At 47.1% G+C, this 15,204-nt stretch overlaps 2 protein-coding genes across 4 annotated transcripts in view; one reads left to right on the top strand and one right to left on the bottom strand.

The window, feature by feature from the left end:
• Positions 1-1,331: 1,331 nt before the first annotated feature.
• LOC143299005 (uncharacterized) lies at positions 1,332-11,829 on the bottom strand. Its single transcript, XM_076612076.1, has 5 exons — positions 11,408-11,829; positions 9,032-9,142; positions 4,516-4,764; positions 2,548-3,705; positions 1,332-1,467 (listed from the first exon to the last, which is right to left on the bottom strand). Exons 1-4 carry the CDS (start codon positions 11,579-11,581, stop codon positions 2,689-2,691), a joined length of 1,551 nt encoding a protein of 516 aa, XP_076468191.1. The 5' UTR covers positions 11,582-11,829; the 3' UTR covers positions 1,332-1,467; positions 2,548-2,688.
• A 668-nt stretch (positions 11,830-12,497) lies between these two features.
• LOC143298763 (uncharacterized) overlaps positions 12,498-15,204 on the top strand; it is a 21,677-nt gene continuing 18,970 nt past the window's right edge. For 2 of the 3 annotated variants that reach the window (XM_076611705.1, XM_076611706.1), the window contains exon 1: positions 12,498-12,965. Coding sequence is in view for 1 of the 3 variants with exons in the window: in XM_076611706.1 (XP_076467821.1) it covers positions 12,937-12,965 (29 nt within the window). In the remaining 2 variants the exon portion in view is untranslated. Of the gene's footprint in view, positions 12,966-14,904 lie in introns of those variants that run through there. The other variant, XM_076611707.1, reaches the window with a different exon arrangement.

A 15,204-nucleotide genomic window follows, 5' to 3' on the forward strand; every position in this document is an offset into this window, starting at 1 on the left:
TGCAACTGTGTCAGCGTTATCACTGTCACGATGGATGTGTAAGTTGTTACTGTCACAAAAGGTGTGTAAGTTGTGGCTCTCACTACAGGTATGTAACTTATTGCTATCACTTTTGGTGTGAAAGTTGTCGCTGTCACTACAGGTGTACAAGTTGTCGCTGTTACTACAGGTATGTAAGCTGCCACCGTCACTACAGGTGTGAAAGTTTGTACATGTCAGTAAAGGTATATGTGTTGTCACTGTCTCTACAGGTGTACAAGTTGTCAAGGTCACTACAGTTGTTTAAGTTGGCACTTTCACCACAGGTGTTCAAATTTGTCACTGTCACAACAGGTAAGTTAGTTGTCACTTTCACTACAAGTGTGTCAGTGTTGTCTATGTCACCTGTATCACAACTGTGTCAGTGTTGTGACTGTCACCGTCACCACCTGATTGGTGTGTCAAGTGTTGTCTCTGTCAGCGTACGTGACACCTGTTTCAGTGTTGTCGCTGTCTTTTATGTGCTACAACTATCAGTGCTGTGAACACGCTACTACAACAGTGTCAGTGCTGTCAGTAATGTCACCACGTTTCAGCAACTGTGTCAGTGCTGTCCCTGTCACAGCCGGTGCTTGGAGTGACATCACCGTCGGAACCTGAAAGGCGTGTCAGTGTTGTCTTTGCTACAACTGTGTCAGTGCTGTCACTGTCACAGCCGGTGCTTGGAGTGATATGACGGAACGAACCTGAAAGGCGTGTCATTGTCAGCAATGTCTTTGCCACAAAAGTGTCAGTGCTATGACGGTCACATCAGGTGCTTGGCGTGATGTCACCGCCAAGAACCTGAAAGGTGTGTCATTGTCAGCAATGTCTTTGCCACAAAAGTGTCTGTGCTATGACGGTCACATCAGGTGCTTGGCGTGATGTCACCGCCAAGAACCTGAAAGGTGTGTCATTGTCAGCAATGTCTTTGCCACAAAAGTGTCAGTGCTATGACGGTCACATCAGGTGCTTGGCGTGATGTCACCGCCAAGAACCTGAAAGGTGTGTCAGCGATGCCTGTGCTACAACAGCGTCAGCGCTGTCACTGTCGCTGTCGCCTGTATCTAACCATCAACGAGCAGTTGTCAGTTCTGCCGGACACCCCCCATGTCAGACACGTCCATCCAGTCCTCTGCGACACTCTCCTGGCGCGGCTGCTTATGGCGCTCACGGCAGTCGTCCAGCAGATCCCCACAGATGATGGGGATCTCGGGGATTTTCTTCACCTTGCCCACGGACGGATCGCTGGGACTTGCCTTCAGTGCGTCGGGTGAGGGTGAGGGTGAAGGTGAGTGGGAGGGGGAGGAGGGCGACTGTGGTGGGGGTGGGGAAGGGGAGGAAGACGGGGCGTCATCGGGAGGGACAGTGTCGGAGAGGGAGAGGAGGGAAGGGCTGATGGCGAGGGCACGACAGGACAGCGCCGCCGTTTCCAGGGTTACTGAGGGCCTGCACAGAGACATACAGCCAGTCACAGGGACACACAGCCAGTCACAGAGACATACAGCCAGTCACAGAGACACACAGCCAGTCACAGAGACATACAGCCAGTCACAGAGACACACAGCCAGTCACAGAGACACAGACACACAGCCAGTCACAGAGACACACAGCCAGTCACAGAGACACACAGCCAGTCACAGAGACACACAGCCAGTCACAGAGACATACAGCCAGTCACAGAGACACACAGCCAGTCACAGAGACACACAACCAGTCACTGAGACACACAACCAGTCACTGAGACACACAACCAGTCACAGAGACACACAACCAGTCACAGAGACATACAGCCAGTCACAGAGACACACAACCAGTCACAGACACACACAACCAGTCACTGAGACACACAACCAGTCACAGAGACATACAGCCAGTCACAGAGACACACAGCCAGTCACAGAGACACACAGCCAGTTACAGAGACACACAGCCAGTCACAGAGACACACAGCCAGTTACAGAGACACACAACCAGTCACAGAGACATACAGCCAGTCACAGAGACACACAGCCAGTCACAGAGACACACAGCCAGTTACAGAGACATACAGCCAACAAGTAGCAAGTTTTGACTCGCGCGCCGTACACAATACATTTCTTTGCTGTTGCATACATATCAGTGTGAATCACACACAACCAACCGATGACATTACTGTTACCGCAAATGATATACTCATATTACAAGAATGTAATGGTGTGTGGGGGAAGTAAAGGGAGGGGGGCTGTGGGATGTGTGTGTTCGTTCTTTAGTTTAACGTCTTTTCACTGTAAGTGATATTCGACGAGGGAAGGAAAAAAATCGAGTGGGAGGAGGGGGAGGGGGGGGGGATTACTGTGTACGCATACGAGTAAGCGAAAGTTTGTGTGTGTGTGTGTGTGTGTGTGTGTGTGTGTGTGTGTGTGTGTGTGTGTGTGTGTGTGTGTGTGTGTGTGTGTGAGAGAGAGAGAGAGAGAGAGAGAGAGAGAGAGAGAGAGAGAGCATGTGTGCGCATGCACGCGCTTGTGTGTTGTGAGCGCGTGTCTTCACCTTCTGGGGGTCCTGTCAGGTTTGCTGTGTATCTTCGTCTTGGTCTTGCTGCCAGGCTTTCTGCGTGCCGAGTCTGGATGGCTCCCCGTCCTGAAAGTCTTTCCGTCTTTCTGAACACCCGTCCTGCATGTACCACCTTTCTCACGGCTCGTCTGGGCTTTGCCGCCTTTTCTCACGGCTCGTCTGGGCTTTCTCACCTTTCTCGAGGCTTATCGTAGCTTCTTCACCTTTCTCACTGGCTGCCCCCGCTTCACCACCTGTCTGGCGCCTTGTCCGTGCTTTGCCATCTTTCCCACGGCTCTTCTGAGCCTTGCCGCCTTTCTCATTTTTGCCGTCTTTCTCACCCGTTTTCTTCGTTTTGTTTTTTTCCTTACTCGAGGTCTCACGTTTGCCACCTTTCTCGCAAGGGGTCTCGGCTTCAACACCTTTCTCACAGATGGTCTCACTTTCGCCATCTTTCTCACCAGTGCTATATTTGTCATCAGCATTCTCGGCCATGTGCTCTCTTGTTGTCTCTATTCTGCCGGATTTGTCATCGTTTGGCTGAATTCTGTCAACTGCGTCGTGGATTGTCTCATCACCTACACCATGTGTCTGTCGGGTAGTGGCAGCCTTGTTGTCTCTGCCACTGGTTTTTCCACGTGTGCTAGTTTTGGCATTACTTTGTGTCTCAGCTTTGCCATTTTTGTCCCTTTGTGCCTCAGCCTTGCCATTTCTGTCCCTTTGTGCCTCAGCCTTGCCATTTTTGCCCTTTTGTGCCTCAGCCTTGCCATTTTTGCCCTTTTGTGCCTCAGCCTTGCCATTTCTGTCCCTTTGTGCCTCAGCCTGGTTGATATCGCCATAGGTTGCATAGGCTGTGCCTCGTTTGTTGTCGCCGGTCGTTTTGTCATGGGTTGTTTCAGGCTTGTCGTGGATAATGTCGGTCTTGTCTCGGGTGATTTCAACCTCGTGAATTGTATTCGCCCTTTCAGCTCCATTATGGTGAATCGTACTTCTGTATTTGAAACGGGGGGCATCAGGTTTGCGGTTTTTGTTGTGGGCTTTTACAGCTCTGGCAGCTTTGCCGGGTGTCGTGATGACTTTCATCGTCCTTCTCTTCGTGGTCTTCTTCGTTTTCTTCTCTTGTCCATCAGCTGACAGGTCGTCACTGTTGAACGCCTGCAACACAGCGGAAAGATTGTGCTTTATTTGTCCCTTGTAAACAATGTTATTTTTTCTATCCAAAGACATTATTGTGCAATGTTCAAAAATTAACGTGCGTTTACAGTAGACATAACAGAATGCAAAATAACGTAAGTGAAGAATACAGATACATTGTTCGAAAATATCATGATAAAAAGAAAGAAAAAGAAAAGAAACGAACGAGCAAACCATTATTTACAATATCAACCGACTTGAGCTCTTAGCACCGTATCTCGACTTGAGCCGGTTTGTAGACGTGTACAATCACAGTAAATAATCCTACATACTGGAATACATTGGTTCTTCGCAATTCCGTTCTACTTTAAATCTAGACAGATCATTGTTAACATTCGAGTTACGTAAGAGAATACACACTTGCTCATGTTTCCCTGTCAACGCCACCGTAAGACAAGGTCACCATGTACTAAAACAATAAAACAAAAAACAAACAAAAATTACTGACCCAAACCAAACTCTTTTAAAAACCTGAAGTTGAGGACAGTGTTAAATCAGTCTGTTGACATGAGCGGGCTATTTCCGAATATATTTCTGATCGAAGATCCCAGCGTAAAAGTGCTGAGTGTTACGTGATGTGCTGCAACTACACACGCACACACACACACACGCGAGCACAAGCGCGCGCGCACACATACACCTATATTTCCAATCCCCCTCCACACAGACACACACACACACCGCAACCACACCCCAAATCCACCCATGTACCCTACCCACCACCACCACCATAACACACACTGCCGCAGGAGCACCGATAGTAACAACAACCTGACTGCTGTCGGCAATGCTGCTGCTATCCCTTCGTTGACTCCCCCCAAAAAGTTCCAGCTGCAAGGACATCGGGTGGTGGTCCTTGATGAAGTCATGCTCCCAAGCAAAGACGTCATCCTCCGGCTCCGTGACGTCAGGAAGGGGACGGTGTTGGAGGGAGATGGGGACGAAGTACAGAGTTCCCGTGTTGATGTAGAACCCGCCACACTCCGTGCTCACCCAGTCTGGCACCACCACTTCGTCATGCTGAGCATGCACACCACGCACACACACATAATTATATATATATATATATATATATATATATATATATATATATATATATATATATATATATGTGTGTGTGTGTGTGTGTGTGTGTGTGTGTGTGTGTGTGGTTGTGTGTGTGTGTGTGTGTGTGTCTGTGTGTGTACACGCACGCAGGCACATATATAAAGGCGCAAGCACAAGCACACACACACACACACACGCACTCACATACACGCGCACATAGATATAGACGCACGCGCACGCACACACACACACACACACACACACACACACACACACACACACACACACAATCTATAACACGCACGCACGCAGGCGCGCTTGTTTTCTTACGATTTCATCATGTGCAAGTGAAAATGCCTATAAACCTGCTGAATATGATCACTGCATTTCTAATGAACACACAATTACCAGTATAAAAGGCCAAATCCTTTGCTCCGAACTGCCTTTGCTTGTCCAGCTGTCTACCTGTATTCCAGAAAAGTGCGTCAGGTGTCCAATACATCCCTGCCATTCCAGTCTGCCTCTGCTTGTCGAATGAAGCCCACCTCGGTCCTTCTTTCTTTGACCCAGTCTCTTATCCAACGTCTGTTTATCTCTGTCTTCCCTAGATGTAGCTGTCCATTCTAACTCTTATCCAATATATCCTTAACTCCACCGGTGTACCCCTCTTAGTACGTGTAATCCATATCATGTTAGTCGTCTTCTTCTTCTTCTGCGTTCGTGGGCTTCAACTCCCACGTTCACTCGTATATACGCGAGTGGGCTTTTTACGTGTATGACCGTTTTTACCCCGCCATGTAGGCAGCCATACTCCGCTTTCGGGGGTGTGCATGCTGGGTATGTTCTTGTTTCCATAACCCACCGCACGATGACATGGATTACAGGATCTTTAACGTGCGTATTTGATCTTATACTTGCGTATACACACGAAGGGGGTTCAGGCACTGGCAGGTCTGCACATATGTTGACCTGGGAGATCGTAAAAATCTCCACCCTTTACCCACCAGGCGCCGTCACCGTGATTCGAACCCGGGACCCTCAGATCGAAAGTCCAATGCTTTAACCATTCGGCTATGGCGCCCGTCATATCATGTTAGTCAAATCTGCCTCAAGGTTCCAGTTTACTGCAGTCCATGCCAGTCTGTTGCACTTGGCCAGTTTATAGGTATTACTACAATGTACTTCTAAGTTATGATCACCTGCCTCTGCTGGTCCATTTTAACCGTTTCAAACCGTTATTCTCATATTCGTCCTATCTACACCTATGCAATCCAGTCAGCATGCACTGGTCAAGTCCACCTGTATCTGTGAATTACGATGCTGTTCGTCGGACTCAAAAATTCATTGTAGAGCTGTTGTCACACCCTACAACTATTCCGATACCTGCGGAGGGAGGTGAAAGGGGGGTGGAAGGGGGGGGGGGGTTGTGAGTGAGGGCCGTGTTGGTAATAGTCCAGGGCAGATTAAAAAATGGTCGATCTGTGTGCAACAAAACCATTCTTTTCACGATAAAATAGAATAAATCATACTGATCACACTGATATAAAGTTGACCGCTGTAGGTGGGCGGGAACATGATTAGATTTTGGTTTTTAATAATTATTTGTCACACTTCTGGCCATGACAGAGCCACTTACAATGAGTCGCAAGGCAAGAGCAAGCCAGGGTTACGCAAGCGCGGTTTTAGGGGTCACCAGAGGAAATCGTTTAAGATAAGATAAGATAAGAATAACTTATTATCTCCAACTGGAGAAATTTGGTCAGGTGCATTATCACAACACAGACAAGTAAACAACATGGGGACCATAACTGTAAAAGTCAACAACAGCTTTTACGAATATTACGAAGATACAAATGTAAAAAAAATATCACATACACCGTTTTTATACATACATCCACACACTGCAGGTAATAACTAGTATTGTTAATGTAAAAAAGAAAGAATTAAGAAACATTTGAATATAATTATAAACATAGCCTACTATACTGCACATTGATTATAATAGACAGATAAGAATAAAGATAAATTTAGCGCGGTACAGAACTTGTGACTGCTGCCGCGCTGATGCTGTCCTATACCTTCGTTAGCAGGACACTGCGGGAGATGACAGATAACCAGGTGCCTAACCTACGCGTAATCCCACCAGGCTGATGAGGCTTTGAGGACCTGCCCAACGAACGCGACGTGTTTGTCGGTGATGTAAATCTTAAGCACAGCCCCAAGTTTGTCAACCTATGCCCTTTGCTGTGATCTATATCTCATATATTGCGTTGCATTTCTGGAGGTAGCAGCTAGCTACCGAGGAAGATTATTAGACCACCTCTGGAAGCTGATTTAAACCAACAGATACAGGCATGATTGTTGACATCACGAATGCCCCCCGCCTGTCCAGGCAGTCCTTCACAGACAAAGGTTTTAAGTTTGAAGGTGTCAAAGCGTGCAGACAGATCTATAACTGCAACACCACAACTAACTGCTGTTTAAAAAAAAAAAAAAAAAAGGAACAGATGCCTGATCTTCGCAGAAACCCAACACGCTGATCAGGCCTAGGAATGTGAAGGTGACAGAACAGACAGACAGAGGGACAGACAAAACAAACGGACAGACACATGGACAGACAGATGTAACAATGGACAATGGACAGCTGGACAGACAGAGCGACACACAGACAGGGACAATAGACTGGTGGACAGACAGAACAGACAGAGCGACACACAGACAGGGACAATAGACTGGTGGACAGACAGAACAGACAGCGACAGACAGACAGGGACAATAGACTGGTGGACAGACAGAGCGACACACAGACAGGGACAATAGACAGGTGGACAGACAGAGCGACACACAGACAGGGACAATAGACTGGTGGACAGACAGAACAGACAGAGCGACACACAGACAGGGACAATAGACAGCTGGACAGACAGAACAGACAGCGACAGACAGGGACAATAGACAGGTGGACAGACAGAGCGACAGACAGGGACAATAGACAGGTGGACAGACAGACAGAACAGACAGAGCGACACACAGACAGGGACAATAGACAGGTGGACAGACAGAGCGACACACAGACAGGGACAATAGACTGGTGGACAGACAGAACAGACAGAGCGACACACAGACAGGGACAATAGACAGGTGGACAGACAGAACAGACAGAGCGACAGACAGGGACAATAGACAGCTGGACAGACAGAACAGACAGCGACAGACAGACAGGGACAATAGACAGCTGGACAGACAGAGCGACAGACAGACAGGGACAATAGACAGGTGGACAGACAGAACAGACAGCGACACACAGACAAGGACAATAGACAGGTGGACAGACAGAACAGACAGAGCGACACACAGGGACAATAGACAGGTGGACAGACAGAGCGACAGACAGGGACAATAGACTGGTGGACAGACAGAACAGACAGCAACAGACAGACAGGGACAATAGACTGGTGGACAGACAGAACAGACAGCGACAGACAGACAGGGACAATAGACAGGTGGACAGACCGAACAGACAGCGACAGACAGACAGGGACAATAGACTGGTGGACAGACAGAACAGACAGCAACAGACAGACAGGACAATAGACAGGTGGACAGACAGAACAGACAGCAACAGACAGACAGGGACAATAGACTGGTGGACAGACAGAACAGACAGCGACAGACAGGGACAATAGACAGGTGGACAGACAGAACAGACAGCGACACACAGACAGGGACAATAGACTGGTGGACAGACAGAACAGACAGCGACACACAGACAGGGACAATAGACTGGTGGACAGACAGACAGAACGACACACAGACAGGGACAATAGACTGGTGGACAGACAGAACGACACACAGACAGGGACAATAGACTGGTGGACAGACAGAACAGACAGAGCGACACACAGACAGGGACAATAGACAGGTGGACAGACAGAACAGACAGAGCGACACACAGACAGGGACAATAGACTGGTGGACAGACAGAACAGACAGAGCGACAGACAGGGACAATAGACTGGTGGACAGACAGAACAGACAGCGACACACAGACAGGGACAATAGACAGTTGGACAGACAGAACAGACAGCGACACACAGACAGGGACAATAGACAGCTGGACAGACAGAACAGACAGCGACACACAGACAGGGACAATAGACAGCTGGACAGACAGAACAGACAGCGACACACAGACAGGGACAATAGACAGCTGGACAGACAGAACAGACAGGGAACTCACAGGCATGTCGTCGTCGATGAAGGAATCTTTGAGGTCATAACCGTCACCGTAATCTCCACACTCACCCTCCTGCTCCTCCCTCCACATCACCCTCTTGCTCGCCTTCCCCCGCTGTGCACACACACACACACACACACACACACACACACACACACACACACACACTGAACAACCAAGTTGCGAAGGAAACCAGGTGAAAGACAAAAAGACAAAAACTGAGATAAAACGAAGGCAGTATCCCCATTTCTCCCCCTCCACTCTTCTGCATGACATGACTGACGGAGAGAACGTCCTCACCATGTTACGAACGCTGCTCATTCCGTCCTGAGGGAAAAACAATGTGGATATTGCCAACGAACGGCACACTCACACACACACACACACACACACACACACACACACACACACATTGAACAACGAAGTTGTTAAGGAAAACGGGTGACAAAGACAGATCAGTACAGTGAGACAGAAACACACACACACACGCACGCACACACACACACACACACACACGCACGCACACACGCACACACACACTACCACCACCACGACAATAACACCACAAAATAGAGAGGTAAAGGGGGGAGTGAGAAAGATGTCTAGGGGAAAAAAAAAAAAGAACAAAAAGACTTCATGCTAACACTCAAACATACATGCAGAGAGAGATGTCTCTGGCTAGGAAAAATGTCCATTCAGCCCCCCTTATCAGGTGTTTTCTTCCGGAACACGGACTGCTCTCCATGCCTTGTCGGGTTTAGCTGGGGTTAAATCAAAGTCTTGCAAAATGATAAATCTATAGAGGACTGATCATTATTTCTTTTCAACTGTAAACTGACACGCAGACATGGCGGTCAGCACGGTTGCCCTCCCTATTGGGGATTGTTGCCCTTATAGGCATTACCACATGATTATAAACAAGACAAGATGACTTGTATGACGTTTGAGGCCCCCTCACAAGAAGCCTGTTCGTCGTTCTATGGATAAGAAAAATACATTTTGCAATATGCGTGGTTGACGTGTGGAGCTATATATGTATAGTTGGAGTCTTTATCAACCTATTCTTGACATTCTGTTGAGTACAAGGTGTTCCAAGACATCCCTTACTGAACTTTACATATTCAACGTCATTTACAAATTGAGAGAAATCCCTGCTTTTTGGAAAAGGCCAAAAACAAACCAGCGGAAGAGAAAAAAAGAAAAAGAAAATTCCCAACACAGAATTTCTAGGTGGAGATACAAACTTTCATTGTTGAAATTCAGTCGTCTTCCGTTAAACGCTTCCGTCAAAACAGTCTCACACACACACACACACACACACACACACACACACACACACAAACGCGTTCCATATATCTCACCCATCCATTGCCACCCCGATTTCATCCTCCTTACACAAGCATGAAGAAGAAAAAAAAGGAAGAAAAAAGAAGTCTTTCATTGAGAAGCCGTAATTATATCATTCATGTCGGGCGCAGTAGCCGAGCGGTTTAAAGCGTTGGACTTTCAATCTCAGGGTCCCGGGTTCGAATCTCAGTAACAGCACCTGAGTGAATTTTTCCGATCTCACAGGTCAGCATATGTGCAGACCTGCATGTGCCTGAACCCATTTTTATGCATACGCACGCAGAAGATCAACGTTAAAGATCCTCTAATCCATGTCAGCGTTCGGTGAGTTATGGAAACATGAACATACCCAGCATGCACCCATCTCCCGGAAAATGGAGTATGGCTGCCTACATGGCGGGGTAAAAACGGTCATTCACGTAAAGGCCCACATGCGAGTGGACGCGGGGATTGCAGCCCTCGAACGAAGAAGAAGATATTATTGACATGTCTGTTTCGGACATAATTTCATCATGTGAGTAGCTAAAGCGTTGGAACGTCTGTTTCGGACATGATTATTTCATCACCCGAGTGGTTAAAGCGATGGCCTTTCAATATGTAGGTCCTGGATTCGAACCCCACCTGATGGGTTAAGAGTGGAGATCTTTCCGATGTCCCTGGTCAATACACGTGCAGGCCTGCCTGCGAGCGCGCGAACCCCCTTTCTTAACAATGTACATGCATGTAGGAGATCAAAATTACTTTGAAGATCCCGTCCCATCTTGTCAGCGGCGTTCGGTGGGTTGTGGAAACAAGAATATACCCAAACCTCCGACAACGGCTGCCAAAAGCGACAGCATAAAAACTGTCTTGTTCATTAAAGTTCACTCGTACATGATACGGCGAGTGAACGTGGTTGTTGCAGGTAACGAATGCAGAAGAAGGAAGAAGAGGAGGAGAAGAGGAGAAGAAGAAGAAGAAGAAGAAGAAGAAGAAGAAGATGATGATGATGATACACACCACATCCTCAAAAGTGAAACTGCCACAGAATACCTGCTCTTCTGTCAGTAAATCCCAGTAAGAGAATTCGCAGCATTTCTCTGCCGTGGGTTCTGTCAGCGTCAGTGTGAATCGTGCCACGCGCTCACGTTGGCCTTTCTGCTGTCTGTCCCTGCAGCCGCGGCCCTGAAACATGGCTTGGAGATTTTTCTCCTTGACTGACAGCATCGTTGGCTGTTTCCCAAGTGGCGCTTTCTTTGTGCATGTCGATACACCATTCACAGCAATCACAGCTCACCCGCTCAAGAGGTGTTCAGATCACACGCGTGTTTCTCGTTCAGTTGTCAGCACGCAGTGTTATCAGTGGAAGAATTTGGGTACGCGTTACTGGTTTGAAACTTCGTTCCCCTGGCCGCGTGTTTCATCTTCAGAGTGGAACGTGCTGTGCGCGCACGTAGGCTACTAGTACGCACCGGCCGGGCGAGCTATAGCGCGCGCGCGCGCGCACACACACACACACACACAAATGCTCACCGGCAAACACACACACACACACACAAATGCTCACCGGCAAACACACACACACACGCGCGCGCGCACACATGCCGCGTCACTGGCACACACACACACACACACACACACACAAATGCTCACCAGCAAACACACACACACACATGCGCGCTCGCGCACACATGCCGCGTCACTGGCACACACACACACACACACACACACACACACACACACACACACACACACACACAAATGCTCACCAGCAAACACACACACACATGATCACTGGCGAATACACACACACGCGCGCGCTCGCACACACACAGAGACCAGCAGCTCAACACGGCACAAAGTGAAAACGATACATGTCGATGAGTCATTACGTTCGTGTACTAACGCTATAACACAGACATGCATCGTTATCACACTGTGCTGTGTTAAGCTGCTGGTCTTTGGGCCCAGGGAAGTGTCAAGACAGCCGGCGTCGACGAAAATTGAAATTACGAAAATACAATGCGCGCGCACTGATGACGAGACAAACTGCATGATGACAAGTCATTTGAACGCCATCTTGGGAAGAGGATGTATTCAAACGCCTGAACGGAGCGTAACAGAATGTGGTATGTGTTCGAAAAAGAGTTGCAAAATAAATTAAGCCCTGTTCGTTAGCAGGCAGAGTGAGAGTACTTCAAGCTGCTGTTTATCTGTATTACAGGCCGTTTGCTGGCCATTACAGGTCTCTGGCGTGTGTGTTATTTATAGTGCTCCTCCCACTCAGACATGTAAAAATGTGGAATGCACGCGGGCCATGCACTGCTGCTTTCGGGGTTACTGAGAAACTTCCGCATCTGTTTCAGCGGCGTTTTCTTTTGTTTTGTCATATACGCTATTATTATACGATACCCAGTATGCATCACACTCATGCAGGGTAAAAGTTTGGTAACTTTACCAACATTCAAATCGTGAATTGGAAGTCATGTTTCAGCGGGACGGTCGAGTCACATCTCGTAGTTCTGGTTGGCTGATATTTTGAGAGCTGATAGTGCACACTCGGAAAGAGGTGGCAAAGAGCGATGGATGTAAAAAAAAAAACACAACAACGGTAAGCACTTGATTTGTTTTTGGTTTTTTTTCACTCGATTTTCTAGCATTTATACTCATTTGTACTCAGTTAACCATGCTGCTGCTTGAGAATGGTCAGTTGCTTTGATTAAACGAAAATAACCAGTGTATCGGAATATCAGTGTAAGGAAGGCACCAAAACAGGTAAACAAATTTCCTGCCGAAGCTGGAATTCTTCATAGTACTCAGACACGGATTCGACACGACACGAATCGCGCCAACACTAAGCTTACAAACTTTATTCATCAACATGAAATGGCACCGGTATGGCACCGAAACCTCCTCTGCCGGCACCGGCACGAAACGTAGTTCTTCCAATAGTATGTTTTTCTTTTCTCAGTCACAGACCCTCGCGCTCTCCATATTACATTTTGTACTCTATATTTTCCATTCTCTCTCTCTCTCTCTCTCTCTCTCTCTCTCTCTCTCTCTCTCTCTCTCTCTCTCTCTCTCAGTTCCCCCCCCCCCAACCCTCCCACCTCAACTGCTCCCGTTTCAGTTAAATAGTTCTTCCCCTGCCATTGATTTTTCAGAAATGATGATTTCTAAGGAATAATGATAATAACCATCATGATGACAGAAACAATAATAATAATAATAACAACAACAATAATATCATTTATTTTCAGTCTAAGATCATCATCTTAGATGAACAGACTATAAATAGAAAAGCGCACGTGCCATGTTTACATTTTTTCCTCTGTATTTTCTGGCCACATTCTGTACATCTGTAAAGTTGCCTATTTGGAACTGCGTAGAATCAGTTCTATCCCCCACTGTCTCTCAACTGGTGCGACCAAGACATTTGTATGCGCTCTGGTTCTCTGAAGACTGGATTACTGCAACTGTTTTGGCCGGCCTTCCCAAATATATGTTTGACAAACTCCAGCGAATTCAGAATAACGCTGCCAGACTCATTTGCAGAGCTTCTAAATTTAACCTTGTTTCTCCTCTCCTTCAGTCTCTCCTCTGGTTACTTGTTTCTGATCGAATAGACTATGAGCTATCCACTCTGACCTTTCCTGCAGTCAACGGATCTGGCCCTGGGTATCTTTCTGAACTCCTCCATATCTATACACCTCGCCGGCTCCGTTCTTCCTCTGATACACGACTTCTCAGGATACCTCACGTCAGAAGTAAAACCAATGGACACAGATCGTTTTCTGTTCAATCGCCAAAGACGTGGAACAAGCTCCTTGATAACCTCCGTCATTCTGATTCCCTTGCATCTTTTAAATCTCGTCTCAAAACTCACCTTTTCCCTCAGCAATAAGTTCAATTGTAGCAGGTCCACTACCTTTCGGTTAGTTGTGCTTGACTATGTGTGTATACATATGTATGTGTACATAACAACATGCATGTACATGAATGTGTAGTGTGTGCGTGTGTGTGTGTGTGCGCGCGCGCATGCGCACGTGTGTATATGTAAGTTTGTGCGTGCCTATGTGTGCGTATGTGTTGAGGGTAGCTGTTAGATACACATGCATGTTAAAATGAATGTATGCATTTGTGTGTGTGTGTGTGTGTGTGTGTGTGTGTGTGTGTGTGTGTGTGTGTGTAGTCACATTTTTGTGTGTGTATGTAACATTGATGTAATGTGTTGTGTTCACAGAATTGTTTTTGTAAAGCACCTAGAGCAGATTTCTGGATAGTGTGCTATATAAGTATCCATTAGTGTGTGTGTGTGTGTGTGTGTGTGTGTGTGTGTGTGTGTGTGTGTGTCAGTGTAAGTGTGTGTGTCAGTGTAGTGTGTGTGTGTGTGTGTGTGTGAAAGAGAGAGAGAGAGAGAGAGAGAGAGAGAGTGTGTGTGTGTGTGTGTGTGTGTAAGAGAGAGTTTGTGTGTGTGTATGTGTGTGTGTGTGTGTGTGTGCGTGCGTGCGTGTGTGTGTGTGTTTGTGTGTGTCTGTGTCTGTGTGTCAGTGTGTATGTATGTGTCTGTGTCTGTGTGTTCTGGTTTGTGCTCTGGCTTGGGTGCGTATGTACATGCACCGACGTCTCTGTGCATGGATATCTAATTTCCTGCTGTATTTATGGTTGTATACTAGTTTCATTTTATGTTTGTATAACTTAATATACAACCCCTCTTATCTCTCCCCCATGCGCGCTTATTCGTAAGTTTGCATAACTTGTCAGTTTGTGTTATTTTTTTGACTAGATTTCTTTCGACGCTTTGACGATTGCTTGAAACTTAAACTGGGAATCCCAGGTTGTTTACGTGC

Source organism: Babylonia areolata, chromosome 24 (genome assembly GCF_041734735.1).
Source record: "Babylonia areolata isolate BAREFJ2019XMU chromosome 24, ASM4173473v1, whole genome shotgun sequence".
Lineage (NCBI taxonomy): Eukaryota > Metazoa > Mollusca > Gastropoda > Neogastropoda > Buccinidae > Babylonia > Babylonia areolata.